The following is a 27,716-nucleotide window of genomic DNA, read 5'->3' as shown; positions in this document are numbered from 1 at the left end:
ACGTATCCTTGCCTTTCACGTGCTGCGGGCACGGCCGAAAAACAAAAGAGTCATTTCCTAGAGTTTTTGCATTTTCTCTACATTTTTGACGCGCTGCATTCGAGAGAGACAGACAGACAGACAGAGAGAGAGAGAGAGAGAGAGAGAGAGAAGCAGGATGAGCGCGGCAGGGGCGCCGGATAGGCAACCGACGGACACAGCGTTGCGGCGGGCCTGCCTACTCTCACGGCGCTCCCTCGCGCCACCAGCTTGAGTGTGTCTGTGTGTGAGAGAGAGAGAGAGAGTGTGTGTGTGTGTGTGTGTGTGTGTGTGTGTGAACGTGTAAATGCACTCTGGCCGCGGCGCCACCACACACACACACACGCACGATAAATTAGAATCTGCACCGCGGAGTGATAATTAAGGAACATTACTACACTTGCGATCCATCGCACACCGCGCGGCCTCCGCAGATCGTGCTCCGCATGTCGTTCTTGTTCTTGTTGTTGCTGGTGGTGGAAGAGGTGTTGTTGTTGTTGTCATCAAGGGTGTGTGTCGCTGTTCGCGAACTTTTGTCGCGGGGAAATTGACCCAGAACGACCGTCGCCGCTCGTACTTGCCGCGGGGCCGCGGGGCAGGCCGTGGGGCGGCGCGGGGGCCCCGACGCGACACTATCTAAGGCGCTAGCCCCGCTTCGCTCAACGGCCGGGACATTTTACTCTCTCAGCGGGTTGCGTATTAATGGCATAATCCTCCAGTGTGTGCGTGTACAAGTACTCTGTGTGTGTGTGTGTGCCAAGGCTGCAGGGCGTGGCGAGGCGGGCGTATACTTGTCGTTCGTTTCCCCGTTTTGCTATTCTGCTTAAAGGTTGTGGTACACTGTCTACACGGCCCTGCCTCGGCCTGTCCACGGTATTGCCGCGCTACGTGCGCGTGTCGCGTGTTGGCTCACAGCGCAAACGATGATTAGCATTACTTTTAGTAGTGGACCGCGCGGCCGCCTGGTGTGGAGAGTGCGCCACAGTGCGAAAACAAGGACGTCCGAAATAATTTGATGTGGCCGCGTTGTCCAGTGCGGTGCTGTACTCTGATTCAAAAGTTGTACTTTCCGGATTTTCTGGTCGGATGCCTGGCAGCGTACAGCTGCGCATGAAAGTTTGCGGCAACTTCCTTGCATACGCGCTCCCGGCCGGGAACGCATCAGAAAAGAATGTTTGAATATTTTCTGTTGTGGCACGTGCCGTTTTTGCTGAGTTTTCCCGAATTTTTTTTTCAAGCGAATAGCAGAAGAAAAGAAAAACGAACGCTTTCTCTTCGATTTATGGTAGTCACTATAGATTCCACCGTTATAAGTTTTAATTCATTTGTTTTGCCTGAAACTTGTTGGACAAAAAATTACTTTTCATCTCCCTAGTTGTGCACACCTTTGTGCCTCTATATTGGCTGGTGGCGAAAAATGATTGGCAGGAGCGAGGCGAAGATGCGATAGTGGCCCCCCGGCCCCCCGGCCCCTCTGTCGGCACCCCGCGGGGCCCGGCCGCCCCGGCCGCCTCACAGTGGGCCTAGCGGGGGCAGGCAGGGCAGGCAGGGCAGGGCGAGGGGCGTTCGGTGGCGATGGTAGCGGGACTGTTATGGGTGGCCTGGACACTGGCTCCCGTCACGACCGCTCCGTCTCTGTCGCTCTGCCGCGCTCGCTGTCTCTCTCTTTGACGCTCTTCCTGGAGTTAACATCTGCGCCCGTCCCGGCCCGTCCGCACGAGCGTCGCGAAGCCGTGCGACAGGAGGGGAAGGGAAGGGGAGGGGGAAGGAGAAGGGGAGGAGGGGAGGGGAGGCCCGCGCTGCTGGGGGCACTCTTCGCCACGCCACTCGCGGCGACTTGGCTCCAATTTGCGATTAGAGCCGTACCCACCCCGAGCCCCGAGGGCCCGCCACGCCCCGCCCCGCCACGCCCCGCCCCGCCACGCCCCGCCACGCCCCGCCACGCCCCGCCACGCCCCGCCACGCCCCGCCAGGCCACGCCGCGGGGGTGCCGTGGCGCCAGGCGTTAACGCAGCGCTAGAACAGCGACCGGCACTTGCCCTGTATCGTCTCGCAAAAAGACACAGCTCGCAAACAAAACTAACATTTTTAAAAAAAATGTGTAAAATTTTTAAACTACGTAGCGTGCTTTAAAATGCTGGCAACTCACCGTTCTTGTGGAATCAGGTGCTCATTGGAACATATTTTCGACTTTAAAGGACTACCTTCTCCCTGCGGTGATTCGTCTTTTTTCTTGAGTCCAGTCCCGTTGAAGTGTTCTGTACTTAATTTCGCGTCGCGACTTTCATTTAATCTGATTAGTGGCCGATAATGTGTTATCACACGAATCAACCTCATATCAGCCAATCTCGTAGTTCCACGCGACGTGTTGAAGAAGTGACTGTGTTGAGGTGAGTGTCCATGTTAATCTAGTTGGTTTTAATTTCATTTATTATTGAATTATTTTCGGTGGGTGCCTTTTCGTAATGCCCGTTTCGAGGGCTGGTGGACAAGGGCCAGCACGGCCAGCCTCCAGGACAGTTGGAATCAGTGTACTCACGGTTTGGCTCCACGCAGCCTGCTATCGTGTGTGTGTGTGTGTGTGTGAGTGTGTCGCATGGCACCAAAGCAATCGTGTTTGCGTTCTTGCGTAATCCCTCTGGGCACTCACACACACACACACACACACACACACACACACACACACTCACGCAGGGAGACAAAACACACGGTCGACCCTGCGCCCCCTTCAGCCTTTTCGCACGATTCAATGCAGTGGTTACTTCTCGCCAGGATGCAGCGTCCCGAACCTCGGAAGCAGCACTCCTACACTATGAACCATCGTTGTCACCATCCAAAGTTTCATACAAAATACTCTTCAAATGCCTCGTCGTCCTTCCACGTTGCAACGTTGCAGCTGTTACCCTATTGCGATCGGACTCTCCGAGTTTTCTCCGTCCCTCGTTGCCCCAACACGAATATACAGTGCGAGAGAGAAAACTGAATCTAAAACAGTGGCCGCCTCCTAATACGGTAAATAATTGTTTTATTCGAGTGTAAGGACTTTATTGCCCCCAAGGACGCTCACTGAAAACACACCCGGGACTCCGGCCGCCGTATGCAAAGCAACGCACACTGCCACAGACACTCACACACACTCACACACACACACACACACACACGCAGAGGCACGCACGCACACAGCCGCACGCATTACTACTTACTAGTGGTGTTAAGTCTCGCACAGGGATATAAGTGCGTTATCCATACATCACGGAGGGGCATACCGAAGGGCTTTGTCGGCATCGCCCCCCCCCCCTTTCCGACGCTCATCCCGAAACTTTCCCCTGTCAAACCCACGTGGTCAGTCCGATACGCGCGTTCCACGCGCAGACACCTGATTTCGACTCATCCCCGCGGAGGGTAGCGCACCTACACTGTGAGGCGGACAAAAAAAAACGTTTTCGAGTGCGCCTCATTGTTCCGGGCCAGGTCGGCCAGGTGCACTGGAAGCGAGGCATTCCCAGGTCGGCTGCAGCAGGGCGCTGCACAGTGGGCCCTGGCGGCCAAAATCCCAGACGCGTTTTGAGCTCCAGAGTCGCTAAATGGGACTCGAACCGAACGTGTGACCCCACCAATGGATTGCTCTCCGAACGAGGAATCCATTGGTGGGGTCACACGTTCGGTTCGAGTCCTGTTCAGCGACGCTGAAGCTCAAAACGCGTCTAGAGTTTCGGCCGCCTGCGCCGGTCTTCTGGCCCACTGTGAGCTGCACCACTGTACCAGTGCCGCTCCGTTCATCTCCTCTCGTTAAATGCATCTCCATTATTTATCGCGCGTGGCACTCCCCGGTGATCTTTATAGGGGTGGGGGGGAGGGGGAGGGCAGCTTGCGGGCGGCGCGCGCCGGCTGGGCGGCCAGGGCGGCAGCGCGGCCCGGCCGTGACCAAAGGCGGGCACACACCCCCGGGGCAAGCAAGCCGGGGCAAGCCGGCATACAGTGCACCAGCGCACCCACCCACCACCCCCTAACCTCTTAGAGTGATAACATGGTAGCGCTGCGGTGAGCACTACCATTTCGCGCTGCCCGCCCCTCCGGTGTGTCATCAACTCTCACCGGTCCCGCCGTGCCCCCCCCCCTTCTCGGTCCCTCTCTCTCTCTCTCTCTCTCTCTCTCACTCTATCGCTCTCTCCCTCTCCCTCTCTCTCTCGCTCTGGCCGCCCTATAACTCATCCGGCAGCATCGTGCCGCGCGCCCCGCCGTCTAAAATCAATCATTAACAACGGCGGCATGATGCCATTTGTCCGCAGGTTGCCTCCCTACCGTCCAGCGGTCCGTCCGCGGCACAGTGGGCCAGAAGACCGGTGGAGGCGGCCAAAACTCTAGACGCGTTTTGAGCTCCAGAGTCGCTCATTGGGACTCGAATCGAACGTGTGACCCCACCGATGGATTGCTCTCGGAACGAGAAATCCATTGGTGGGGTCACACGTTCGATTCGAGTCCCATTTAGCGACTCTGGAGCTCAAAACGCGTCTAGAGTTTTGGCCGCCCTCACCGGTCTTCTGGGCCACTGTGCCCTGCACCGGCCCCGCACCCTGCCAGGTTGTGGGGCCGGCCAGGTGAGGGTGCAGTGGCACATGCGGGATGCTGCCGGTTCGGTGCAGCGCCGTGCATCGCCGACCCCACCGGCCATACGGTATCAGGTAACAGTTGGCTGGTAATTAAAACACGTGGCGATGGCGTGGCATCACGCGTTAGGCACGCCCGCACTAGCGTCGCCTCTCTCTCTCTCTCTCTCTCTCTCTCTCTCTCTCTCTCTCTCTCTCTCTCTCTCTCTCTCTCTCTCTCTCTCTCTCTCTCTCTCCCTCCCTCTCTCTCCCTCTCCCCCCTTGTTCTTCCTCTTTCTCGCTTCTTCGCGCGACACGACGGCGTGTGTCGGGCGCTACAGTGCGCCGGGACTGTATGCAAAGCGCTCTGGGCAATTAGCCCGAACATCCCACAGTGCAGTGCCACACAGTGCCCCACAGTGCCCCGCCCAGCACGCCCTAAACTGTGCGGACCTTCGTGGACGGTGGGGACAGTGTGACCCTTCGCGCGAGTAGGGAGTTGGACGAAACCGGAGAGTAGGAGGAGTGAGCAGGATTCATATTTCAGGATAGTAATCCCTCGCTGCAGACTGGTGATTCCGAGAGTCGTTTTTGTCTCTCTTTCCCTCTCGCACTCGTGGGGCGCCCCGTGCAGGTGCGAGGGAGACAGCGACGAAAGCGACTCTCGGTCTGCCGCTTGAAGGAGGAATCGCTGAATGTGGCATCCATCAGGCGATCAGGTGGCTGCTGTCCACCCCGTGTGTTACAAGGCGCACCGCGCGCGACACGTCTAAAAAGAAAACACCAAAACCTGGAAACAATTTGGAGTCCGAGTCACTAAGAAAGCGATTTAACGGTTGTCATTACGGCTTGCTGGCAACCACATTACCGAAGCAGTCCAGTTTACAAGTGGAGCCGTAGTACTGCAGTTGGCGCATGGTGCGGTAGGGAAGGGCTCGGGGGGGGGGGGGGGGGGGGGGGGAATCCGCTCGGTCGGTACCTTCCCCATCATATGTGCGGCCAGTGGTCATACTCTGTGTTTCTGAATCTTATTATGCAAAGTGTTTGTTTACACACACGCTGGGCCGTGTCGTGCGTCGCGCGTGGGTCGGAGCGCCGTAGGACTGGCAGGGCACTGCACGGCACGGCACGCGGCGCGCGCATCGTAAACCGTTTTCCGGATCCCATTCTGCGCAGTGAGTGCCGAGCGCCTGGTCGGGTACTGGGCTGCCACAGGCCTGCCTGGTTCTGCTGGGGTCCTGGGTAGCGAGTGGTTTCGCGTCCGTTTCCCGCTGAAACGGCGTGGAGCGTGGCGTCGCACAGTGGGCCAGAAGACCGGTGGAGGCGGACGAAACTCTGGACGCGTTTTGAGCTCCAGAGTCGCTAAATGGGCCTCGAACCGCACGTGTGACCCCGCGCCAATGGATTGCTCTCCGAACGAGGAATCCATTGGTGGGGTCACACGTTCGGTTCGAGGCCCAGTTAGCGACTCTGGAGCTCAAAACGCGTCCAGAGTTTTGTCCGCCTCCACCGGTCTTGTGACCCATTGTGCGTCGCCGCCGTGGCCGCGGCGGACACCGCGTCGAGTGCCTGGCGGCCGTCGCGACGGGGGACTTGGAGGAGGCGCGGCGCGAGGCCCGCGGCGAGCAATCCCAAGGCGCACGCACCCCGCCGCGTAGTGCCGCGCAGTGCCGCGCAGTGCCGCGCAGTGCCGCGCACTACAGTGCAGCAGCGTGGGCGTGGCGCTGCACGCGCCGCGGACAAGTGCGCCGTTAGCCCGGCGGCGAGCTGGCCGAGCCGCGGACTCATTCCCAGAGTCCTTTTCGTCGCTCTGTCTCCCTCGCACCTATACGGCACGACCCATAAGTGCGAGGGAGACAGAGCGACGACTCTCGGAATCGGTCTGCTGGTGTAGCGACAGCCAGCGACAGCGGGGCACCGAGCCAGGACGTTTGGCGCGCCCTCGACGTCCACGTCGTCCACGTCGTCGCCACTCCCCAAATCTACCCTGACCTTACGTGCCGGAATACGACTTGTCCGCGGCCACCTGAGTACCCGAGGGGTACGCGTGGGGTACCCGACGCCAAGTGACACCCACCAGTCACCCAGTGTCAGGACACACACACACACACACGCACACACGCACACACCTTGCACTTTGCAAATGCAATGCCACGCAACTCGTAAAGCTTGCATTCCTTCGAATGGCCCGGCGCGGTGCAGTGTGTGTGTGTGTGTGCGTGTGTGTGTGTGTGTGTGTGTGTGTGTGTGTGTGTGCGCGCGCGCGCCCGCACTCCAAAGGTCATGCTGCCCACGCCAGGCCGGGCCGCGGAAGCAGACATGGCATTGTACAGTATACCACCTGCTTGCACCTTAGAACAAGTTTGCTGCGCAGGGGTGCAGTCGGTGCAGGGCGGGGCGGGGCGTGGCGGGGCGCGGCAGGGCGGGGCGTGGCGGGGCGTGGCGGGGCGTGGCGGGGCGGGGCGGGGCGCGGCAGGGCGGGGCGGGGTGCGGCGCGTGCGGGCCGAGTCAGTGACACCGTGTCACAGCCGACATGGCATAGCGAGAGTCACGGGGAGGTGGACAAATCGCTCCGGCTGCTCGGCATCAAAAGGCCGAGAGCGAGTGTCGCACGAAAGGCCGGCGAAATCATCAGCCCGAAACCCGAATGGAGGAGCGAGTCGCAGCGGTGACAGTGTGGCGGTGCAGTCGGCCGGCCGTGTGATTGATGCAATCATTTGGGGATGCAGGTCCGAGGATTTACAAGTACAAACAGGCTGCGCGTGAGCGCCCCACCGCCGGCCACACACTAAGGCCCTGCTGAGGCACACACTGGGACACACCGGCTTCAGGGAACCGCAGGACACAGTCAGGAAACAGTCGCAGGACCGCGGTGGGCGATACCATCTGGGCAGCATATTCGGGTACCGGTCGATTTAAATATGGAGCTCTGTGATGCAAATGCGGAGGCAGGCCCGCCGTCCTCGGCCGCGCTGCCCCGCGCCGTCCCCGTTGGACTTTCGGGTAAATTCATTCAAGGGCGTCCCCGTCTGACCCCCGGAACACACCGGAACACGCTCGCCAGGGACCTGCTGACGACGAAGACTTCATCACGACGTCAGGACTCAGGACAGTGTCTCAGTCCGTCAATGCTTTTGCCCCCCTCTGTTTTAATTTTTACCGTTTTTCTCATGGTTTAGTTCACAGGGTATGGTCGCCCTTGAAACTGGTACCAGTCGAGAAAAGCCTTTGCATTGGGGCCCGCGCCAAAAGCTGGAATCCATTCATAATGTCAGCCGCTGCGGCAGACTCCCTCTGATAGGCGAATGTGGCCAGGCCCAGCCAGTCCCTTCGCGCGGCCCTGTCCGCCTCCAGCCGCTGGAGCGCCCCTGGTTGGCCGCACCCCCACCCCCACGGTGGCGGAGGGGCGGAACCAGGCCAACCCCCGGCGTGCACGGCCTCGTAAAAGCGGCCCTTTGCGCCCCGCACCGCCCCCGCGCCGCCCCCGCGCCGCCCCCGCGCCGCCCCCGCCCTTGTGCAAGCGCCAGCCACGGCACCCCGAGTGGCTGGAGGAATGAACGAATGGGTCGGACGAATCGGTGGCTCGACGCATAAATTATGACCCAATGAGCGGCTGGGCGAATGAACGAATGCACGAATGAATGAACCCGACTGATGGAAGCCTGGATGGAGCCTGGCGTGGGAGTCTGTAGTCCGTAGTCCGTGACACCTGTAAGACCTCCCGGCCGGCCGGCCCGGCGAGGCTGCGCCAGTCGACGCCCCTCGGCCATCCGCCGCGCCGCCGCGCCGCCCCCGTACTCGTTGGTCGTTGTCACAGAGCGACCCAGCATGTGGCGTGGTGGCGTGGCGCGCCGGCCGGTCCCACCGCGGTCCCACCTTCCACTGGTGTGGTGGTCTCTGCCCTGGCGGATCCCCAGCGCTGCCCTTGTGTCTCTCTCGCACCGCCGCGCCACGCGCCGTGCGTGCGAGAGAGACGGACGGCGCCGCTCGGAACGGAGTGGAACGGAGCCGCTGCACAGTGGGCCAGAAGACGGTGGAGGCGGCCAAAACTCTAGACGCGTTCTGAGCTCCAGAGTCGCTAAATGGGACTCGAACCGGACGTGTGACCCCACCAATGGATTCCCCGTTCGGAGAGCAATCCATTGGTGGGGTCACACGTTCGGTTCGAGTCCCATTTAGCGACTCTGGAGCTCAAAACGTGTCTAGAGTTTTGGCCGCCTCCGCCGGCTTCTGGCCCACTGTGCGCTGGCGGGCTGCGGCTTCGGAAGTGACTCCCAAATCGAGGGCCCTATCTCTTTCTCCTTCCCGCATTTGAATACACGGCGCGGCGCGGGACGCGGCGAGACGCAGACGCGAGACGCAGTGTGGGGTCATGAGGCTTGGTGCGCCCCGCGCTGCACCGCCCCGCGCCTCGCCGCGCCTCGCCGCGCCGCGTAGGGAGATACAAATGAGATCCTGACGAGAACAATGGCACCGGCCGACCTGGTCGCCGGTCCGTGCTGGTCCGTGCTGGTCCGTGCTGGTCCAGCCCGTGTAGTACTTCCACTTGCCTCGCACCGCGGCGAGCAGCGCAGCGCACGGCTCACCATGGCTGGAAGTGGAAGTGTCCCTGCTGCGAGGCGCGGCGGGGCGCGGCGAGGCGGGGCGGCCCGGGCGGGGCGGGGCGGGGTGGGGTGGGGCGGCCGGGGCGGGGCGGGCACAAGTTAGCGCACGGGCTGCCAGCCGACTGCACGCCTGTAGCGCGGTTGCCGCGGAGCGCTATGGACGCTTTGACGGGCCAGTGGGATTGATTGGGGGGCAGGCCACGCAATTTGCTAATTGCGCCAATTGCGTGGGAGAGGCCGGAGTAAGAGCGGTGAATGGAAATACTGGACAAAAACAACGATGAATAGTGGTTTGTGTCGAAGCGTGTATTTGGTGACAGCTAGTGCGTACGGCGAACGCCACACCTGGTGCTAAACGCTTGGCTGCAGCGAAAAAGCTCCGGCCGGGTTGGACACTTTCGGCTCTAGCCCGTCATGTTCATGTTCAATCGTTTTCCCGTGCACCCACAGTCGGATGGGTTGCCGGGATGTCCGGCGTTCGAAGCACTCTAAAATTGTGCATGAAGGGTTGCTCGTCGTCGACGATACGGCGGCGAGGCGAGCTCAAGCCTAGGCTCGCGTAGGAGGGGTTGCCTGCCGTCACGGCGAGCTGTGCTTCGATCCCCGTAGGAGGGGTTGCCTGCCGTCACGGCGAGCTGTGCTTCGATCCCCGTAGGAGGGGTTGCCTGCCGTCACGGCGAGCTGTGCTTCGATCCCCGTAGGAGGGGTTGCCTGCCGTCACGGCGAGCTGTGCTTCGATCCACGTAGGAGGGGTTGCCTGCCGTCACGGCGAGCTGTGCTTCGATCCACGTAGGAGGGGTTGCCTGCCGTCACGGCGCCCCGAAGGTCTCGGTGCAAGGCGAGCAGCATGGGTTGCCTGCCCGCCGGAGTCGTGGCCTGTGGCCCGCGGCCGCCCAGACACGCATGCGCGGTGCCAGGGCGCGCGCGTGACCACCCCCTGCCCCCCTGGCGCCGCCGCTGCCGCCGCCACCCCTGGGACCACCCCACGCATCCCACGGGCACGCCGCACCCCGCTGTCCCGCCGCCCCGCCGCTTGACCTGGTCGGGAAGGTGGCTTGTGGCTCTTGGCGAGGTCCAGGCCCCAGGCGCGACGCCTCCCAGGCTGCCTCCCAGGCTTGTCGGTCCAGAGTGTCCGGAGCTCCGCGCGCGTTCGGACGTCAGGACCATGGCGGTGGCCACCTTGACGGGCTTCGAGGCGCGCCGGGGCCGTGACGGTGGCATTGAAGTGCGCCCCGTGATCAGCGGGCTTGACGCGGTCATCGACGAGGCGGCCGTGGAGCGTGCCGTGCAGAGATTCAGGGGGAACGGCCCGCCGGATGTCCAAGCCGAGGCCATGGTGCGGGCCGTCGCGAGGGACCATGCGCTTCTCAATCACTGGGATCGAGCCTTCCGAGAGCGCTATGCGCAAGCTGAGCAGGCCCTGGGTGGCCAACGCAGCCAGGAAGCCCAGGGCGGCCAGGACGGCGGCCAGGGCGGCCCGGGCGGCCCGGACGGCCAGGGTGCCAACCGCCAGCAACACCGCCACCGCCGCCACCGCAGGACCACTCTGCTGTGCACCTGCTGGTAAGTCCCGTCGTCGTCGTCCTGGTCAGAGTGTCATTGGGACCGTTTCCTGACAGTGTGTTGCCTCTGCAGTGACATCACCCTGCCCGACCCATCCAAGGGGCAGGAGACTGTGCTGGCCATCTCTGACGGCGCCATGGTGATGGTGGGCCTGCTGCCGGTGCGGCCGCGTGCCCGGCGAGCCCGCGGCTGCTGCTGCTGGCTGGGGCACTACCTGCGCGCCCTCTGCTCGCGCAAGTCGCTGGTGGCCGCCGTGCTGGCCCTGCTCACGGTGTGGGGGCTGCTGGTGAACGCGACCGTCAAGGCCACACCGCCGCCGCCCTACTTCTGCTACCTGTTCATCCCCGCCACCGCGGCCACCATGATCCTGTTCTACGCTCGCTCCAAGAAGCGCGGGGCCCTGCGTAAGTTTCAAACGGTGCATCCACGTGTTTGTCGTTTTGCCGGTCGGAAGCCCGCGAGGCAACGACCCGATTATTTCACAATTTCTGGAGCGGTGCTTCGTCGTAGCTCCAAAATTTTGTCACGGAACCGTCAATTTTCATTCAGTTCCGTGGCTGCGAATGAACGCGATTTGACTTCCCCGCTCTGACCCGCCGCGCCTGTTGCTGTTGCTGCAGCTGAGCTGCGCCCCTACTTCCGTTGCTGCCGCTACTGCGGCGGCATCGAGCGCTACCCGCCGTTCCCGGCCGGCGCCGAGGCGACCGAGGCCGAGGCCGAGGCCCAGGACTGCACCTGCCCCGCCCCGCCCGCTGGCGGGGACGCTGCCGACGTGGACGCCGCCGCCGCTCCGTCCCCGGACGTCACCAAGAACCACGAGGCTGACGACAGCGTCGCCATCGACGTCGAGGCCCCCGCTCCCGAGTTGGAGAGCGAGATTATGGTCAACGGCGACGACCAGGAAGAGCTGCGCTTCTAAGTGCTGGAATCGGGCGGGCGACGATGAAGAACTACAAGAGCGCTGTCGCCACGCTGGCCTATCAGTGGCGTGCGCAGAAATTTTGAAAATGGGGGAGGGGGATCAGGCCATGCTTTTTGCCATCTTACAGGGGTTATGCACCGCCATTTGTCTACCTGCCCGGCGGCTATCTAGTGCCCAAAAGGGTTGACCCCTCGCCCCCCTGCGCACGCCACTGCTTACTACATATACTATATCATACCGATTATGTAACCAGTTTGAAATTCGGTCAGACTCAGCTACCATCGTTGGCCAGGCGGGTCATGGGATAATTGTTGGAGTCAGAGTCCCTCAATATTGTAACCACTTTTATCTGTGTGTGTCTCTCTCTCTCCCTCTCGCTCTCTGTGTCTCTTTCTCTCTCTGTGAGTAATTATCAGGCTGTGTTTGAGCAGTATCATAATACTGAATTTAAGGAAGAGTTGTGCTGTTTTTATCGGGGTTGGGTCCATGAAAAATGGAAAGTTTCTCATTGTACATCACCGCTCATATATTATGCGGTTGTCTCTGTGTCTCTCTCCCTCTCTCTCTCCCTCTCACTGTTTAATTATCAGGCTGTGTTTAAGCAGTAAAAAAAATGGAATAGTTGTGTTGTTTTCATCAGGGTTGGGTCCAAGAAAAATGGAAAGTTTCTTATTATGTGTGTCACCGCTCATATATTATGCGGTTCAATGGTGTTCTCAAAAATGAAGAAAAACAAAATACAAAACGAATAAAAATGTAAAATGACTTTAATTTTTATCACTGAAAGTACCCTTTACATCACAGAAAAACTTAAATCTGCACTCATTACGTATTCTCACACCTGCAAGAGTGCACAGTTAAATTTACTCAAAGAAAATATAAATCTTTGCCATTGTCAAAAGAAAATTATTGGAAACAAAAAGAGAGCTGCAGAAACATTCAAGGAGGAATCGACTTTGGCAAAACACAGGTAAAAATTTGCAATTTGGGGCAGTGTACAAGCTGATCATGGCCAATATATATGATGGGCAATGTACGAGTTAATCATGGCCAATAAATGAGCTGATATCATGGGCAATATACGAGTTCATCCGAGACAATATAGTTAATCACTGATGCACCTGGTAGCAATTCATGAGTAACTCAGGGGTCAGTTTAGTTGTGATCCTAATTCTGGAGTCGCTTCGCCCTCGAAAAACATGCACGGCCGCGTGGACTGCGTGCGCAAACTCAGACGGCGTCCTCGGGCAGGTCCTGGAGTGTGTCCTTGAGGCCGGCCTTGGCAGGCACCGGCGGCGGCCAGCTGGGCAGGTGCACGTTGACGTAGCTGGAGAAGCCGGACGGGTCCAGCGGGAAGCCGTCCTCGGCGAGGTCCAGGTCGAGGCGGTCCGCGCGGTCCACGCGGTCCACGCCGCCGCGGCTGCCCCCGCTGCACACCGGGGTCGGGGTCGGGGTCCCCGTCGAGGACGTCGAGGACGTCGAGGACAGGGCGGCGGCCACGGGCCGGATGCCCATGGGGGACACGTAGTGCACGTAGTGGCTGTCCGCGGACGCGGGGCTGACGGGGTGCAGCCACGACACCTCGTCCACCTGCACGGGGTGCGCGGGCTCGGCCGCGTCGCTGCTCCTCCCGGACCACGTGCTGCCTGTGAACACGAATACCGGGTCAGCGGCTGAACAGGCCACAGGGCTCTAGGGGCATGAGTTTGAACACGCACTGCTGGAGCTCCGTCTGCTGAGGCTGCTGGGGGGCCTGGTGGGCGCTTGAGACCCCGTCAACGCCGTCCCCGATCCTGCCCCGGGCGGCGCGCTGTCGCCGCGATGGTCGGAGCGAGTCCCTGCAAGTTGCGAGCGCAGCAAGCTCATCAGTGCACAGGCAATCATTTCGTTTCAAGTGCTTCTCCTTCACTGGAGGCTTACCTTTGTCCTTGCTCGCGGCGTGCCTGCCGTGCCGGGCCTTGGTGAAGACCCTCTTGATGCGCTCCAGCGGCGACGGCCGGGCCGCGGCCGCCGCGCCCTGCGTCTGGCCCTGGCCCTGGCCGCCCAGACGGTGCTCCACTTGCTGCAGCTCCTCGCGCATACGGGCCAGTTGTTCCTGCGGCACAGAAGCAAGGCCTTCAAGACCACCTCCCCGCGCGACCGAGACCGTGCGTCGCACAGTGGGCCAGAAGACCGGTGGAGGCGACCAAAATTCTAGACGCGTTTTGAGCTCCAGAGACGCTAATGGGACTTGAACCGAACGTGTGACCCCACCAATGGATTTCTCTCGGAACGAGGAATCCATTGGTGGGGTCACACGCTCGGTTCGAGTCCTTTTTAGCGACTCTGGATCTCAAAACGCGTCTAGAATTTTGTCCGCCTCCACCTTCGTGCGTCGGTCCTACTGACCTGCTTGTCGCGGAACGACTGGTGCGTCGCGTTCCTTCCCCGCCACGAGTGCACCAGGTGCTCCACCTCGCCGAGGCTGAACGAGCTGCTCTTGAGGTCCCGGATCACGTCCATCAGGTCGTCGTCGACGGGCTCCTCGCGCCCGGCCAAGGGGTCCGAGCCGCGGCGCGGCCGGCGTTGCGCGCGGTGTTCGTCCACGGGCGCGGAGCCCTCCCTGGTCCACCCGGGGCGCGGGCGGAGGACGCCGTCAGGCACGTCGGCGCCCACCGAGCAGCACTCGGACGGCGGGGCGCCGGCCGCGTCATGGTTCTCGTCAATGTCCTGGTACACGGCGTCCGGACAGAGGTAGGCGTCGTCCGGGGCCTCCGCCGTCGGCGAAGAGGACTGGGATCGGCGGGGCATGTTCTGATACAACGATGTGAGCTCTGCCGGGGAAAGAGATACCAATATAATGATTTCCTGATTTCCAGAGTGAAATAAACTCGGCAGCTCGAGCGTGCATACCTTTCATGTCCACGTACGGGTCCGGGGCTGGCGTGCCGGCGTGGCCGGCCGTGGGGGCGGGGAACGGGGGCGGCGCGATGCCTTGGGGGGCGGGCAGGGGCGGCGGCGGCACGGAGTAGGTCTCTGAGGCCGGCCGGGGGCTGAGGTAACTGCCGGACTCTGTCAACAAAATCACAGCCGAAATCATTCCCCTCGTCCAGGGGAGACCGCCGCCTTAGCACCGCCTGCCGCGCGGGTTGGGCTCTCACCGTCATTGGAGAACGCGGTGCCGCCGCCGTCAGCGTCCGTCATGTTCTGCAGGATGGTGTACACGTTGCTCAGCTCGGACATTTGCTGGAAGGGAACGGGTCATGAGTCTAACGGCCGTTTGCTAAAAACGAGAGCCTCTATCGAGGCCTGCGACTCACCATGTAGCCCTGCAGCGCGCACGCCAGGCGCGAGTAGCCGGCGCGCTCGCCCAGCTCGGCGGGCGTCAGGTCGTTGCAGTTGCGGACGTAGCAGGCCTGCTCGCCGCCGGGGCCCTCCAGCAGCGCCATGGCCAGCCGCTCCAGGCCGAAGTGCGCGGCGAAGTGCAGCAGGGTGGGGTACTGCTCGCAGCCTGGCGGAAAACAGAAGAGGAGTTTTGGAAAAAAATGATTTTTGGGGAGTAGTAAGAGAGCGCCAAGCGCCGCGTCGCACTCACTGTAGGAAGGGGCGGCCCTGCTCGCGGGGCCGGGGTCCTGCAGCAGGTTGAAGTGCGGCGGCACGTTGCGGAGGTAGCTGCACAGGAGGGAGTTGTCCAAGGCGTCTCGGTCCGAAGGCCCGAAGCCCAGAGTCTGAACCCAACAGCAGCCGACACTCGCGTCAAAACCGAAAGAAATAAAATATTGCAACACGTACGGCGCGAAAGAAGTTTGATCTACCTGGCAGAGGTACTGCAGGGGGTTGTCGCGTGCGCGCAGGATGCGGTCCAGCTCCCGCAGCCTGCTCTCGCACTTGAGCTGCCGGGTGCCCAGCGGCTGGCCGTTGACGGACACCGTCACGCTCACCATGGCGGACACGTCCAGCATGTCCTCTGCAAGCGTCGCGAGGTCAGAACCGGTCAAACAGTTGGACAGCAAGGTGGTGGTTTGTATGGACGTACCTGGGATGGAGAACTGCAGCGTGTAGGGGTTCCTGGAGCGCGAGGGCAGCGCCACGGCCTCGGAAGGCGCGCCCTTGTGCACGGCGACGTGGACGTCGTCGCCCGGCTGCAGCGGCGACACGAGCAGGGCGAGCACCTTGTTCATGCCCTGCTTCACCTTCTTGGGCGCGAGCGAGAAGAGGGCGCCGCCGTCCGCCGAGCGTCGCTCCTTGGCGGCGCGCGCCCGCCACGCCCGCACCAGGATGTCCATGGCCACGGCCAGGAACTCGCCGACGAAGCTGGCGTCCTGGTCGCGCACCGCCATGCGGCGGCAGTCGCCGCCAAGCACTGCAAGCAAACGCTTTGGTTTAGAAGCTGCTGTGTGCGAAGCGTGCGAAGCCACGGCCGCGTGTTCGCGACGGCGCCGCACCCACCTGCGCGGTGCTCGGGCTGCAGCTCGTACTCGTGCACCCCCAGCAGCATGATGAGCGCGCGGTCCGAGTCCAGGCGCGCCATGGGGCCGGCCAGGGCGGCCAGGCTGGACGACAGGCGGGCCAGCATCACGGGGCACACCACCAGCACCACCAGCTTGGCCAGCTCCAGGCGCGTCCTCCAGCGCTCGGCCACCGCGCCCTCACCGGCCAGCTCGTCCACGCTCACGTCGGACGTCCTGGAAAACGAATCGATTGTTGGGCATCGGGTGTCTCTCTGGTCCGCATAGCAATACCGTTTTGTCCTCACCTGAAGCTCGGCCTCCCGCGTTTGCGGCAGATCTCCACGAAGCAGGACTGCAAGTACGTGATCCACAAGGACGCCGCCGACGTGCCGCCGCCGCCGCTCCACACCATCACGATGTCGTCGGCCAGGGTGGAGGAGGTGGCGCTGGCCGTGCTGGGTGCAGCCGTCGACGAGAGTCCTGCGAGGCCAGTGTCAAGCGCGTGAACCGGGTGTCGATGAGACCGCGGGGGCGGGCTGACCCGTCTCGACCCGCTGCCCTGCGAGCGTGTGCTGTACAGTGCATGGCCCTTCCACCGCGACGCACTCCAACAGGTACTCCAGCAACAGGTGCCGCGCTGGGCCATAAGCGCAGCAAAGCGCAGCTTGACCCAGTGATGATTCACCCAGTGGCGGCGCGGTGCACCACAAAAACCGAGCACACGTGTTGGCGGCGGTGCTGTGTGCGCGCGTGTGTGTGATGGCGAACGGCGTGGGAACAGCCTCTCACAGATGCGCCGCGCGGATCGGAGCCGAAAAAAAAAGGATTCGTCTTCCCTCGGTACTGGTGTACTCACCATGGCTGGCGGCCGTCCTGGGCCTGGCGCTGTGCATGACGGAGCCCACGGAGTGCCTGCGGTGGGCCGTGGCCGAGGCCGCGGCCTCCACGTTGTAGTAGCCGGGGGCGGCGCGCGGCATGGTGCCCGCCGTGCCGGCGGCGTGCTCGCGGTGCTCGCGGTGCTCGCGCAGCCGGCCCGGCGACACGACGGGCCCCGGGGACGCGAGCGGCCCGTCCATGGCGGCCAGGGCGTCGCTGGTGGGCGAGGGCGGTGCCACGTCGCCGGGCCGCGGCTGCCCCAGGGCAATCTGCTGCAGCGACGTGCTGCTCCCGGACATGGACCGCAGCAGCCACCGGAAGCCCAGGCGGCGCGTCGTGGCGGCGCCTGGAAAAAATGAAAAGTTTCAGGGACGCTTGTGCCAGGCAGGGGGAGAGTCCAACACAGTGAACGTCATTCTGGCCATGGCTGTCCAATGCAGACAGTATTGTCCCCGCTACGGTCATATGCTCTACTCCATCCTTTATTTCGATTACTAACAGTGACTCGTGTCATCCCTCGGGCGAAACTGAAGCCATGCAATGAAATAACACACGCGGGGCCTTCCCCAGGCCGGACTTCGAACAAAGGAAAGACAGAGCCAGTGCTTAGGATGTAGGTCGTGGCGGGGTGGGTTGGGGACGCCGGCGGGAGAGGCGAGCACTACAGGGGTTGCTCCCTCTCTCTCCGCGCTCGGCGGCAATATTCGCATCGCGCCGTGCTTTTCGCCACTAGAACGTTCCAGCTGCTTCCAGGAAGCTCCAGATTCCAATTACCCCGCCATATCGACCCGTTTTCTCCCTTATTTTCCCCTCTCTCTCCATCTTTCTCTGTCTACCTTGCGAGACTGCTCTCTGGCCGGCGACGGTTGTCATGGCACCGCGCTGTCTGCGCTTCAGAAGGGGCAGCAGGGGCTTGGTGGGCGGCGCGGGGGCAGCGGCGGCGGCAGGGGCGGCGGGGGGCGGCGGCGGCGGCGGCTCCGGGGTGGGTCTTCCCGCCTGGTCCGCTGAGGCCGCGGCGCCAACATCGAAGTAGGAAGGGTTGTCTGAAACACACAAAAACATTTAGTCCGGAAGGGTTGGGGACGTACTTTAAGGATGCCCCCAAAATCAAAGCGGAGAGGGGGAGCGGTCAGCGGGAGGGGGAGGGCGAGGGGTACCGAGAGGAAGGAACGCAAACGGCACTCTCCTCACGTCCGTATACACTTCCTGCTGCTGTTGTGGCGTGGGGCCCCAGCAGGGCGCGTCCTCGCCGCTCGCAGCCCGGCCCCTCGAAGAACAACATTGTGCTGCCTGTACAGTGTAACTGTACTGCTGCACTGCTGGCCGACGCGGGACTGCAGTGATGCCGAATGACGGCACGTGCATGAAAACAATTTCGCGGTCTGCATCGTCGGCATAATTTTTCTGCTATTCAACAAGCGTAGCCTGGGGGAGGGAGAGAGAGGGAGGGGAGAAAGGCTTGTGCGAGGGACGGGGCAAAAGTATTGGGAATCCGCCAGAACCCCCAGCCGAGCCCCACAGCGCGTCGCGCCGTGCCGCGCCGTGCCGCGCCGTGGCGTGGCGTGCCGAAAAGCAATGCACGGCGCAGGCGGCCGGCAGTGTGCCGGCAGCACGGCAGCTCAGCTTGGCGTAGTCATGACAGCGACATTGATCGGTGCCGGAACGACGTTCTGGACCGTTCTGGACGCAGATTCGCCTCGCTCTGCTTCGCTCTGCTTCGCTCTTCGCCTCTTGAACTCACCGAGCGCATCTGAGGCCGTCATGGGGGCGTGGTGGCGCGGGGAGGGGCGCCGGTGCCTGGCAACCTGGGGCAAGTGGGGCAGGCAGGGCGGCCCGGGCGCTGCGTCAGGCCGGGACCCCGCGGAGGTGAATCACTGCACACCCACTACGGCACTGCCAGCACGATGACGGACCGCGGGTGGACCCCGCGAGCGCACACACACGCGCTTACACGCACCGCCACGACACGCCAAGACCGGCACGGCTCACGGCACCGGCACCACACTGAACTGAAGGCGGGCCGCGGGCGCAAAGCAAAGCAGACCCGAAGGGAGCGCCGCCCAGACGGGGCTGGCGGCCAAGCCGCCGGCTATGTAACCCTGAGGGGCTGCACGGCCTACGGCCGGCGGGCAGGCAGGGCTGGCAGCCAGCCCGGCAGGCATTGCCTGAGGGGCTGCTGCGGGGCCCCCACGCCCCGCCACGCCCCGCCACGCCCCGCCACGCCCCGCCACAGGATGAATGGAGGGGGAGGGGGGGCAGTTGTCCGCCGTTGTCCCGCTCGCTCCAACGGGAAGCGAGCGGCGGAGCGAGCGAGAGAGACAGGTGCGGGCGGAGGGGGGGGGGGAGGGGAGGGCCATGCGGGCGTGATTTGTCCCCAGCATGTGCTTCCTCGGAAGGCGTCCCCCCCACCCCTCCCCCCGCCCCCATCCCAAAGCAGGCAGGCAGGCAGTGCAAGGCACGCACACAGCCACGCCATGGCCACGCACGGACGCAGAGGCAAATGAATGAGCCCGACTGTTTGTTCCCTAGAGAAAAACGTCAAGTTGTAACATCGTGTCGCGACCAGCGTAGGACATGCATTACGCGCGCTCGCTCACACACACACACACACACACACACACACACACACACACACAGAGGGTCGATATCAGTCGAGGCGAGGATGTGTGCATAGGCTAGAAAGTAAGCAAAGCGGCGGGAAGAAAGTGGTCCAGAACGCGCAGCGCGTTATCGAGAGCCTTATCGGCGTCGGGGGATGATGACTCCATGCCCAGTATCGACGGGTCGCCCGACCCTGACCGAGGCCCGCAGTAAACTGGCGCGTCTGTGTGTGCGTGCGTGTGTGTGTGTGTGTGTGTGTTGAGTGCGTGCGTATCTGTGTGTGTCTGTGTGTGTGTGAGAGAGGGTCTAAGCTCCACTTCCGGTGCACCTCCAGGCCGAGCGCTTCGGCTTATCGCCAGCCACGGTCGCCGCCCGCCGGGCAGGCAACCCAACCGACTCGCGCCTGCTCGCGCCGAGAGCCGAGAGACGTAGGCAACCCTTCGGGCTCCTCAGCTCGACACCTGACGTTATCAGTGGGGTTCCCTGTTCGAGGTGGGCGTAGCCAGGCAGACTGATTCCGAGAGTCGTTTTCGTCGCTCTGTCTCTGTCGCACTCACAGGGCGTCCTGTAAGGTGCGAAAGAGACAGAGCGAAGAAAACGACTCTCGGAATCAGCCTGCAGGCGTCTAGTAGCACGAACAAACGTGACGCGATATGCCTCGGAGGCGTCGTCTGCTTCCTTCACGTGTTCAACGTGTTCGGAACTCACAAGAATTTGGAAACTGGTTTACAGAAGCGGGCTAAGTGGGAAGCAGCAAGTGACAATACCTCCCACGTACTAAGTCCCTTTAAACCCGTTTATTTGTTATTTTTCGGTGTCCGAACGGTGATGCAACTCCGTAAAAAGTTGTGTTATGACCCGAAAAGACGTCTCAGGAGAGTATTTACCACCGTGGCGAAATAAAAATCCACCAAAGTTCAAAGTCTTTGAACAATACTCCGAAACCGGTGGCTTCCGTTCTGGCGCTGCTCTCAAGGCCGTGTTGCCAGGACCCCCCCCCCCCCCCGCCTTTCATCCTGTGGGCTGTGGGCCTCGTCGTCCGTCAAACCTCGTCGCCTATATACGAAGCGCCAGCGAGCGACACACACTGTCAAGTGCACACACGTTCGGAGGAGCCCGCTACCTCTGCCGCGAGCCCTGCCAGCCCTGCGACCGTTTACGAGGGTACGACAACAAGTGCGCCAGGATCACTTTTATTGTTTTGATTGTTAGTTTATCTCGGGGGATCGATTCGCGGTGCTGAGGCGTCGAGATAAGGACTGTAGCGTCGACATAACCTCTGTTGGTGTGCTTTTGGCCGCAGACCGGCACCGACGCAGCAGCACGTCAACACAACACACCGCCCCTCGCCCTCGCCTCGCCGCCGAAGCCATGGCCAGACCCAAGGTGCTCGTCAGCCTCAACGAGGGCCCCGAGGCCGCCATCCGGCTGCTCAGCAAGGAGTGAGTTCCCCACAGTGCCTCTGCCACTACTTGAACCAAGTTGTTGTCGTCCTGACTGACCCCGCTGTGACCTGGGCCTTCCCTGCGCAACTCGGGGCAACTTTGGACACATTCCCCATTTTGCGTCTGGTGCGTTCCCACCGCAGATGTGACATCATCGCCGCGCCTCCGAGCCGCGAGGCCATCCTGGAGCGCGTGCCCGGCGTGGACGCCATCTACTGGTGCTGCAAGGTGAAGCTGGACGCCGAGATCATCAAGGCGGCGGGTGGGTCGGGTCTTTCAGCCAGTGTAGTGACGAGACGAGCACGGAGAGGAAACAGGCTGACCGGAGGCGCGGGGTATTCCCGTTTGCCATTGCAGGCCCCGGCCTCCGCGCGGTGTCCACCATGTCGGCGGGCTACGACCACATCGACGTGCGCCTGCTCAAGGAGATGGGCATCCCGTTCGGCAACACGGCCAGCCAGCTGACGGACGCCGTGGCCGACACGGCCGTGTCCCTGGTGCTGGCCGTCACGCGGCGCCTCAAGGAGGGCCACCGCACCGTGGAGCGGTGGGTATCGCCATCGCCGGCAGGGCTCTGCAGGCGCGGGGTATGTCCGCGTCCGCGTCCGCGCCACTGACGTGACGGCTTTGCGATCCGCTTTGCAGGGGCCAGTGGGACGCCGGGCTGCTGGGGATAGACATCGCGGGCTCCACGGTGGGCATCGTGGGGCTGGGAGGCATCGGCCAGACCTTCGCCAAGCGCATCAAGGCCTTCAACGTGGGGCGCATCCTGTACACCGGACACAGCCCCAAACCCGAAGGTCAGTCTGGTCCACCACACTGCAGTTTCTCATTTGGAAATCTTCATCATATATTTTTCAAGGGGTCGTTTACTTTGTGATCGGTTATGCACTTTAAGTAATTCATCTGATTGTTATTTCTCTTGGATTTGCAGCTGCTGCGCTTGGTGCAGAGTTTGTTCCATTTGATAAGCTCGTCGAACAAAGTGACGTTATAGTGGTCGCTTGCCCCCTCAATGCTGAGACTAGGGGCATGTTCAACGCAGAGGTCTTTAAGAAGATGAAGCCAACTTCCGTTGTGGTCAACGTTGGTCGAGGGGGTGAGTACCTTGGCTGCCTTTTCATGATACTGAAAATCCTGATCATCTCTCAGCTACATCTGACTATCACCGACTTTCACACATACAGAATGCATAGATCAGGATGCACTGGTTGACGCTTTGAGGAAAAAGGAGATCTTTGGGGCTGGACTGGACGTCATGGTGCCTGAACCCCTCCCCAAAGACCATCCTTTGATCACGCTAGACAATTGTGGTGAGTAATTTTACAAGCGTCTTCGACATACAGTACATTTTTATTATTTAAAGAAAAAACAAAATCAATACTTCCACTAAAATCATTTTTTCCAGTGTTATACCCCCACATTGGAAGTGCAACAGTTGGCACTCGAGCAGCTATGGCCGCAGGTGCTGCAGAAAATATTTTGTGCGCCTTGAAAGGACAGCCCATGCCTTCACCTGTGTAGATCAGTGGAATATTGAAGCAACTATCTTGTAAACAATTGTATTCAAGTTTCTTAAAACAGTTTATTAATAAAATATTTCTGACTTTAAGACAATGATATATACACAGTCTAAACAATTCTCCTTCTTATTCTAACAGATTAAACTTAAATAACTGATCACAATATCATCTGTCAGTTAATATACAACATAATACAAATATTTATAATCGAACAAAAAAAAAAAGAAGACAAGAACAGGAGATGAGTAAAAATTTGAGTTCAAAATTTTCTTAGGAAGGTGATTGAAGCAGTTTAAGTTCACCACAAAAATAACAATCAGTCCGCTTTCATCAACATCAGTTCACTCTCTTGAGAAAGACTGTCCAATAGGATTCACACAGCTTTCACACATCACTATATTCGAAGCACAAGTACTGGTATTGTTCGCCTGACTATCATGGTCATTCACATGACCACATTCCAATCCTGGCCAGGCGAAGGTTCTCCTCAGGATTCTATCACAGCACCTTTAAGCTCTCCCAAGAGAGGCTCAATGAGGTTCTCCAAAGACAAGATGTGGCCAGTATTGCAGTCAGCCGTTGCCACAAAGTTAAGTATCAGTGGCAACTTGTTCATTTGAATCACCTGTAAGCAAAACAAGATAGTAAAATACAAACTTAAAGCACAAACTAGTAAAAATATTAAAGATTCACATAAAATTTTAAATAACCTGATATGATGAGTACATGCAGATGATTGTCTTATTTCTTCCTTGTCCCAGTTTGCTGCTTTGATCAGTTGCCATTGCAAAGGTGGTCAGAAAATTAGGCCTCATGGCAAGCTCTGGGCACTTATCGTTGACAGCTACAATATGGATAGTTTAAATAAGTACACTGATAAATGAACTCTCATTGGTATAGATTTGATGAATCATATAAACATACCTTTAAGAATAGGGACTCCATCTCTGTCCGTGATCAGAATACACAGGAGGTTGTCAACTCTAAAACGAAATGTAAAAAAATCAGTGAATAAATACAGTGAGACTTGATTGACACGAGTATTGCTACCAATGACTGACTCGAAGATTGTTAGTCATACTTACCGCAAAAGCAGCTGTTTCAGGTACTTCTTCATATCCTACAACAAAAGAAATAAGAACTCATGAACCGATAGTTAACATCGTTCTTATCTTTCAACGAATAAATCAATGAAAAGCGAAGCATGTGGTTGATGATATCGTAAAATCTACAAAATGTCACAAAGCACAAGAGGCCTACAGACCCAAACAGTAGACAGGGGTTATGTTTCAGGTCATTGTTTGCTTACCTCAGCCATTGTGAAGTGATACGGGAGAACAGTAGTTGCCTTTCAATGAAAAGAGCTGTCAGAACCGAACGATAAGCACGGGAGGACTGGAAAAGAGGAAGAAACTGGCACTGAACACACTAAGAACTCCAGTCACATCCGCCCATGGATTATTGCTTATTGCTCTTGTTAGTTTCTCATATTTTTGTATTGGTTGGTCACGAACCTATGATGAGAAATTAGTAGTGCTGTTTATTTGTGCTAAAGCTGTCACAATCATTTGTGAAGTTTTTTGACAATATCTCTGTAGAAGTCGAAGTTCCAGTGGTTTCTTCAGATTTTTCGAACTGCATATGTTGTATTGGAACCTGGCCAAATGGTACGTGCATTTGTCAGTGCTACTAGCAGAAAAGGGCGGCGTTAATCCGCTACTAACCTTCTGTTTCTTTGTTGATAAGAATCCTTCCACTACTGATTTGCTGTTTGCCGGTTCTATGATGTAAAATCGTGGCATTTTCAAGCATGGACATTCTTACCTATCTGTCGTTTTGACTCTGCACTTCTCTTCCTGTCGATCTGCGGTAAAATTCACTCCAGCATCTTCTTGTGTTTCCAGGCAAAACCAATGCGAGATATTCAGTTGCCGAAGGACTCACCATCAGAACTGTTGTTACAAAAGCACATTGAATTTCTTGCCAACTATGGAACAGACAAAAATGATTATGTGAGTTTTACATTTTTTATTTTTTTTCAAATGACAGTGGTAGTGGTAACTTGGAAAATCGGCACTAACTGAAACTATTATGTTTTTTCAGGAGTTTTGTATGACGGAGTATATGAGGATGTCAGGAATGTATTGGGTCATGACTGCCTTGGATCTAGTCGGATGCAAAGATAGGTTACCTGCTGATGAAGTAATATCTGCTGTCGCAAAATGTCAAGAAGACACTGGGGGCTTCATTCCGAGCCCTGGCCATGACGCCCATATTCTGTACACTCTCAGCGCTGTGCAGGTAAATTTTTTATCAAGTTTGGGTTGAGATGTTGCCCTATGGTTGCTCCCCCATTCTTCTTAATATGGATTTCTCTACTTTACTAATTTACAACTGTGTGTTTCTTTTTCAGATTTTAGTAATGTATGATGCAGTTGACCTCATTAATGTAGAATCTCTAGTATCGTATGTAGTTGGGTTACAACAGAAGGATGGTAGCTTTTTTGGAGACAAATGGGGTGAGGTGGACACAAGATTTTCTTTCTGTGCTGTTGCCTGTCTTTCTCTTGTGGTGAGTAATTATCTCTATTTTTGTTCCAACCATTGTCCTAACTTCAAAAGGAATGCAAAGAAAAATGTTATTGTATGTTTCTGTTGTTGTTTTTAGAATCGTCTGGATGCCATTGATGTCGATAAAGCAGTCGAGTTTGTCATGAGCTGCATGAATTTTGATGGGGGATTTGGATCTCGCCCGGGTGCTGAAAGTCATGCAGGCCTCATATATTGCTGTGTGGCGTTCCTCTCAATTACTGGTAATTATTCAACAGTAATGCAAGTATTGCTATCCCCATGTCTCATTTATAAGAATTTTGATGATGCCTGTGATCGTATTGTACAGGTGAGCTGCACAGAGTGGACGCTGACCTTTTGGGGTGGTGGCTGTGTGAGAGACAATTACCATCGGGTGGTCTGAATGGACGCCCTGAAAAGCTGCCAGACGTATGTTATTCGTGGTGGGTGCTCTCCTCACTCAGCATTCTGGGACGGCTACACTGGGTACACAAAGATCAACTTGTTAGATTTATTTTAGCTTGCCAGGTAAGTAACTCACCAAAAAAAATCAAATTTGCTTTGATTTGTAATTGTTTTTTTTTTTTTTTAATTAAGGTTTTTTTAAAGTCACGGCTCACCAGAATATGGGGCCAGTGATCGTAATAACCTGATCCTTACATCTGTTGGGCTGGCAGCCTTTCTGAATTCAAAAAATGTAAAGTAGACCCTCATTTTATCCTGTCGCCTTAAAAGTTTCCCGAGGTTAAATTTGGATTGGCCTCTTCCAAAGGGGCTTTGGGGGACTTGCTGGAAAAGAAGGTCTTGAATGTTAAATAAATTATAAAAGTGCCCATTTTTGGAATTTTTGGTATTCTGGGTGTTTTGGTGATCATTTTTCCTTTTTGTCCTGCAAATTTATTACGACCATGCAAAAAAAACAATATCGGGTGTGATCTAGTCTGTAAGGTTGCCTGTCCCAAAAATAAACTTTTGGTTTGAATTAAAAATCATACATTTGCAAAGAATTTTTTTTTTGGTTATGTGTGACTTTTTAAGTGCTTCAGTGGTAAAGAAAAGAAATAAATTTCTACCTCATTTTTGAAAAATTTATCCTGATCAGAACGCAAAAACTGGAAATCTAATAATTTTTGGAAAGTTATAAAATGTCCTTCTGGAAGGCATCCAAATTGGAAACTAATCGACCAAAAAGCATTGCGTGTTCTTCCGTTTGATCCAACTTTAGTTTGTTTGTTTCACCCACAAGAGAAAACAAACGAAGCCTCCGAAGAAACGCTAAGTCACAGTGTCCTATAGGAATGACAGTAAAAACAAAACTACCACACAGCGGAAACTATTCAAGTTTTCTCGTATCTTGGACCACTACTTGAAAGAGTGACGCTTTACCTACAAATTCTGACACTTTCCATTCAAGAATATACTCCCTGCCCCGAATGGCAGTCCCACAAACATTACTCGGCACTCAGCTGCCCTGGAGAGCGATGACCGGCTCTAGGCATCGCCCCCCAACGGACTCGCGCGAAGCATTTCCGGTCTGGAAATTTCAAATTGCACTCAGGACACCCGGGACTTGCGTTTCAGACCGAAACAGTGGTTTGAATGGGTTTTAGGGGCAATAATAGGGAACGTCCTTCTGGAATGACACAGTGACTTAAAGGGTTAATGAAGGTTTTTTTAAATTGAAATTATTTCTTTTGTGTCTCTTAGGACACAGAGACTGGTGGCTTCAGTGATCGCCCTGGAGATATACCTGATCCTTTCCACACTCTGTTTGGCTTGGCAGCTCTTTCACTGTTAGGGGATTCAGAGAAAATCAAGTCAGTAGACCCTACATATTGTATGCCTGTACATGCCCTTCAAAAGCTTGAATCAAAACCGCAACGGCTGTACATTTGAGAGGTTGGCCTAAAGGGGACTAATGCACAAAGGGGTCTTCTGGTGTGCACAAAAGTTGCGGTGTATTTACAAGAATGTTGTACTATAAATGTTATATTATAAATTATTATAAGTGTATACTGACCATATCTTGCTTTGACATTAATTTAATCAGTGTCATTATGTCAAGGTGTAACTTTGGTAATCATATTTTTATATACCTTTTTAATGTCCTAGCAGGGAAGTATTACGTACCACTGTTCATTTTAAGAATTTGAAACAATTCATTGTGATCAAGTCTGTAAGGTTGCCCTGCTCCTGCAGTAAGGAATCAAATTTGCATTGTTTAAAATCATGACATGTTTCCAATTGTTGTTTTTTTTTGTTTGTTGTTAGTTCTTTTGTAGGGGGTGTAGATATGGTACTGCAGCGCTTCAGCTGTTGTTAAATAAAGCAATAAACCGGTTTCTTTCCTCATTTTTGAAATATTTATCTCTGATCAGAACACAACAAACAACAATAAATATCATAAATAATTATTTGGAATAAGTTATTAAAACTAGTTTTAACAGTATGGGTAATGTCTCCAATTGGGCTTCACATTCTAAATGGCCTCAGAGAGCCATTGGAGACGACCTGGAACTACGCACCGAACAACGAAACAACTAATCCTCCGCTGACAGAAACAAGACCGTACTTTCC

General features: G+C 57.3%; 4 protein-coding genes across 4 annotated transcripts; 2 read left to right on the top strand and 2 right to left on the bottom strand.

Moving 5' to 3' along the window:
• Positions 1-12,442: 12,442 nt before the first annotated feature.
• On the bottom strand, positions 12,443-17,061 carry LOC117647461 (phosphoinositide 3-kinase adapter protein 1). Its single transcript, XM_034389205.1, has 13 exons — positions 16,980-17,061; positions 16,429-16,603; positions 16,122-16,357; positions 15,709-16,035; positions 15,488-15,639; positions 15,268-15,400; positions 14,993-15,183; positions 14,834-14,918; positions 14,679-14,744; positions 14,082-14,506; positions 13,614-13,788; positions 13,412-13,531; positions 12,443-13,339 (listed from the first exon to the last, which is right to left on the bottom strand). The coding sequence occupies exons 1-13, from the start codon at positions 17,014-17,016 to the stop codon at positions 12,924-12,926; spliced, it is 2,538 nt and encodes an 845-aa protein (XP_034245096.1). The 5' UTR covers positions 17,017-17,061; the 3' UTR covers positions 12,443-12,923.
• Positions 17,062-20,606: 3,545 nt separating this feature from the next.
• LOC117647104 (glyoxylate reductase/hydroxypyruvate reductase-like) lies at positions 20,607-22,662 on the top strand. Its single transcript, XM_034388626.1, has 8 exons — positions 20,607-20,764; positions 20,904-21,042; positions 21,189-21,307; positions 21,403-21,592; positions 21,691-21,845; positions 21,980-22,144; positions 22,233-22,358; positions 22,454-22,662. Exons 2-8 carry the CDS (start codon positions 20,972-20,974, stop codon positions 22,567-22,569), a joined length of 942 nt encoding a protein of 313 aa, XP_034244517.1. The 5' UTR covers positions 20,607-20,764; positions 20,904-20,971; the 3' UTR covers positions 22,570-22,662.
• LOC117647105 (ragulator complex protein LAMTOR3) lies at positions 22,606-24,042 on the bottom strand. Its single transcript, XM_034388627.1, has 5 exons — positions 23,878-24,042; positions 23,654-23,688; positions 23,493-23,551; positions 23,279-23,412; positions 22,606-23,193 (listed from the first exon to the last, which is right to left on the bottom strand). Exons 1-5 carry the CDS (start codon positions 23,884-23,886, stop codon positions 23,056-23,058), a joined length of 375 nt encoding a protein of 124 aa, XP_034244518.1. The 5' UTR covers positions 23,887-24,042; the 3' UTR covers positions 22,606-23,055.
• A 23-nt stretch (positions 24,043-24,065) lies between these two features.
• LOC117647103 (geranylgeranyl transferase type-2 subunit beta) lies at positions 24,066-27,491 on the top strand. Its single transcript, XM_034388625.1, has 7 exons — positions 24,066-24,235; positions 24,473-24,580; positions 24,672-24,869; positions 24,982-25,140; positions 25,237-25,381; positions 25,468-25,667; positions 26,847-27,491. Exons 1-7 carry the CDS (start codon positions 24,233-24,235, stop codon positions 27,033-27,035), a joined length of 1,002 nt encoding a protein of 333 aa, XP_034244516.1. The 5' UTR covers positions 24,066-24,232; the 3' UTR covers positions 27,036-27,491.
• The last annotated feature ends 225 nt before the right edge of the window (positions 27,492-27,716 follow it).

The sequence above is a fragment of the Thrips palmi genome, unplaced genomic scaffold, assembly GCF_012932325.1.
Source record: "Thrips palmi isolate BJ-2018 unplaced genomic scaffold, TpBJ-2018v1 HiC_scaffold_2, whole genome shotgun sequence".
Classification (NCBI taxonomy): Eukaryota; Metazoa; Arthropoda; class Insecta; order Thysanoptera; family Thripidae; genus Thrips; species Thrips palmi.
The sequence above is the reverse complement of the archived record's forward strand: the minus strand, read 5'-3'. Positions and strand labels throughout refer to the sequence as shown.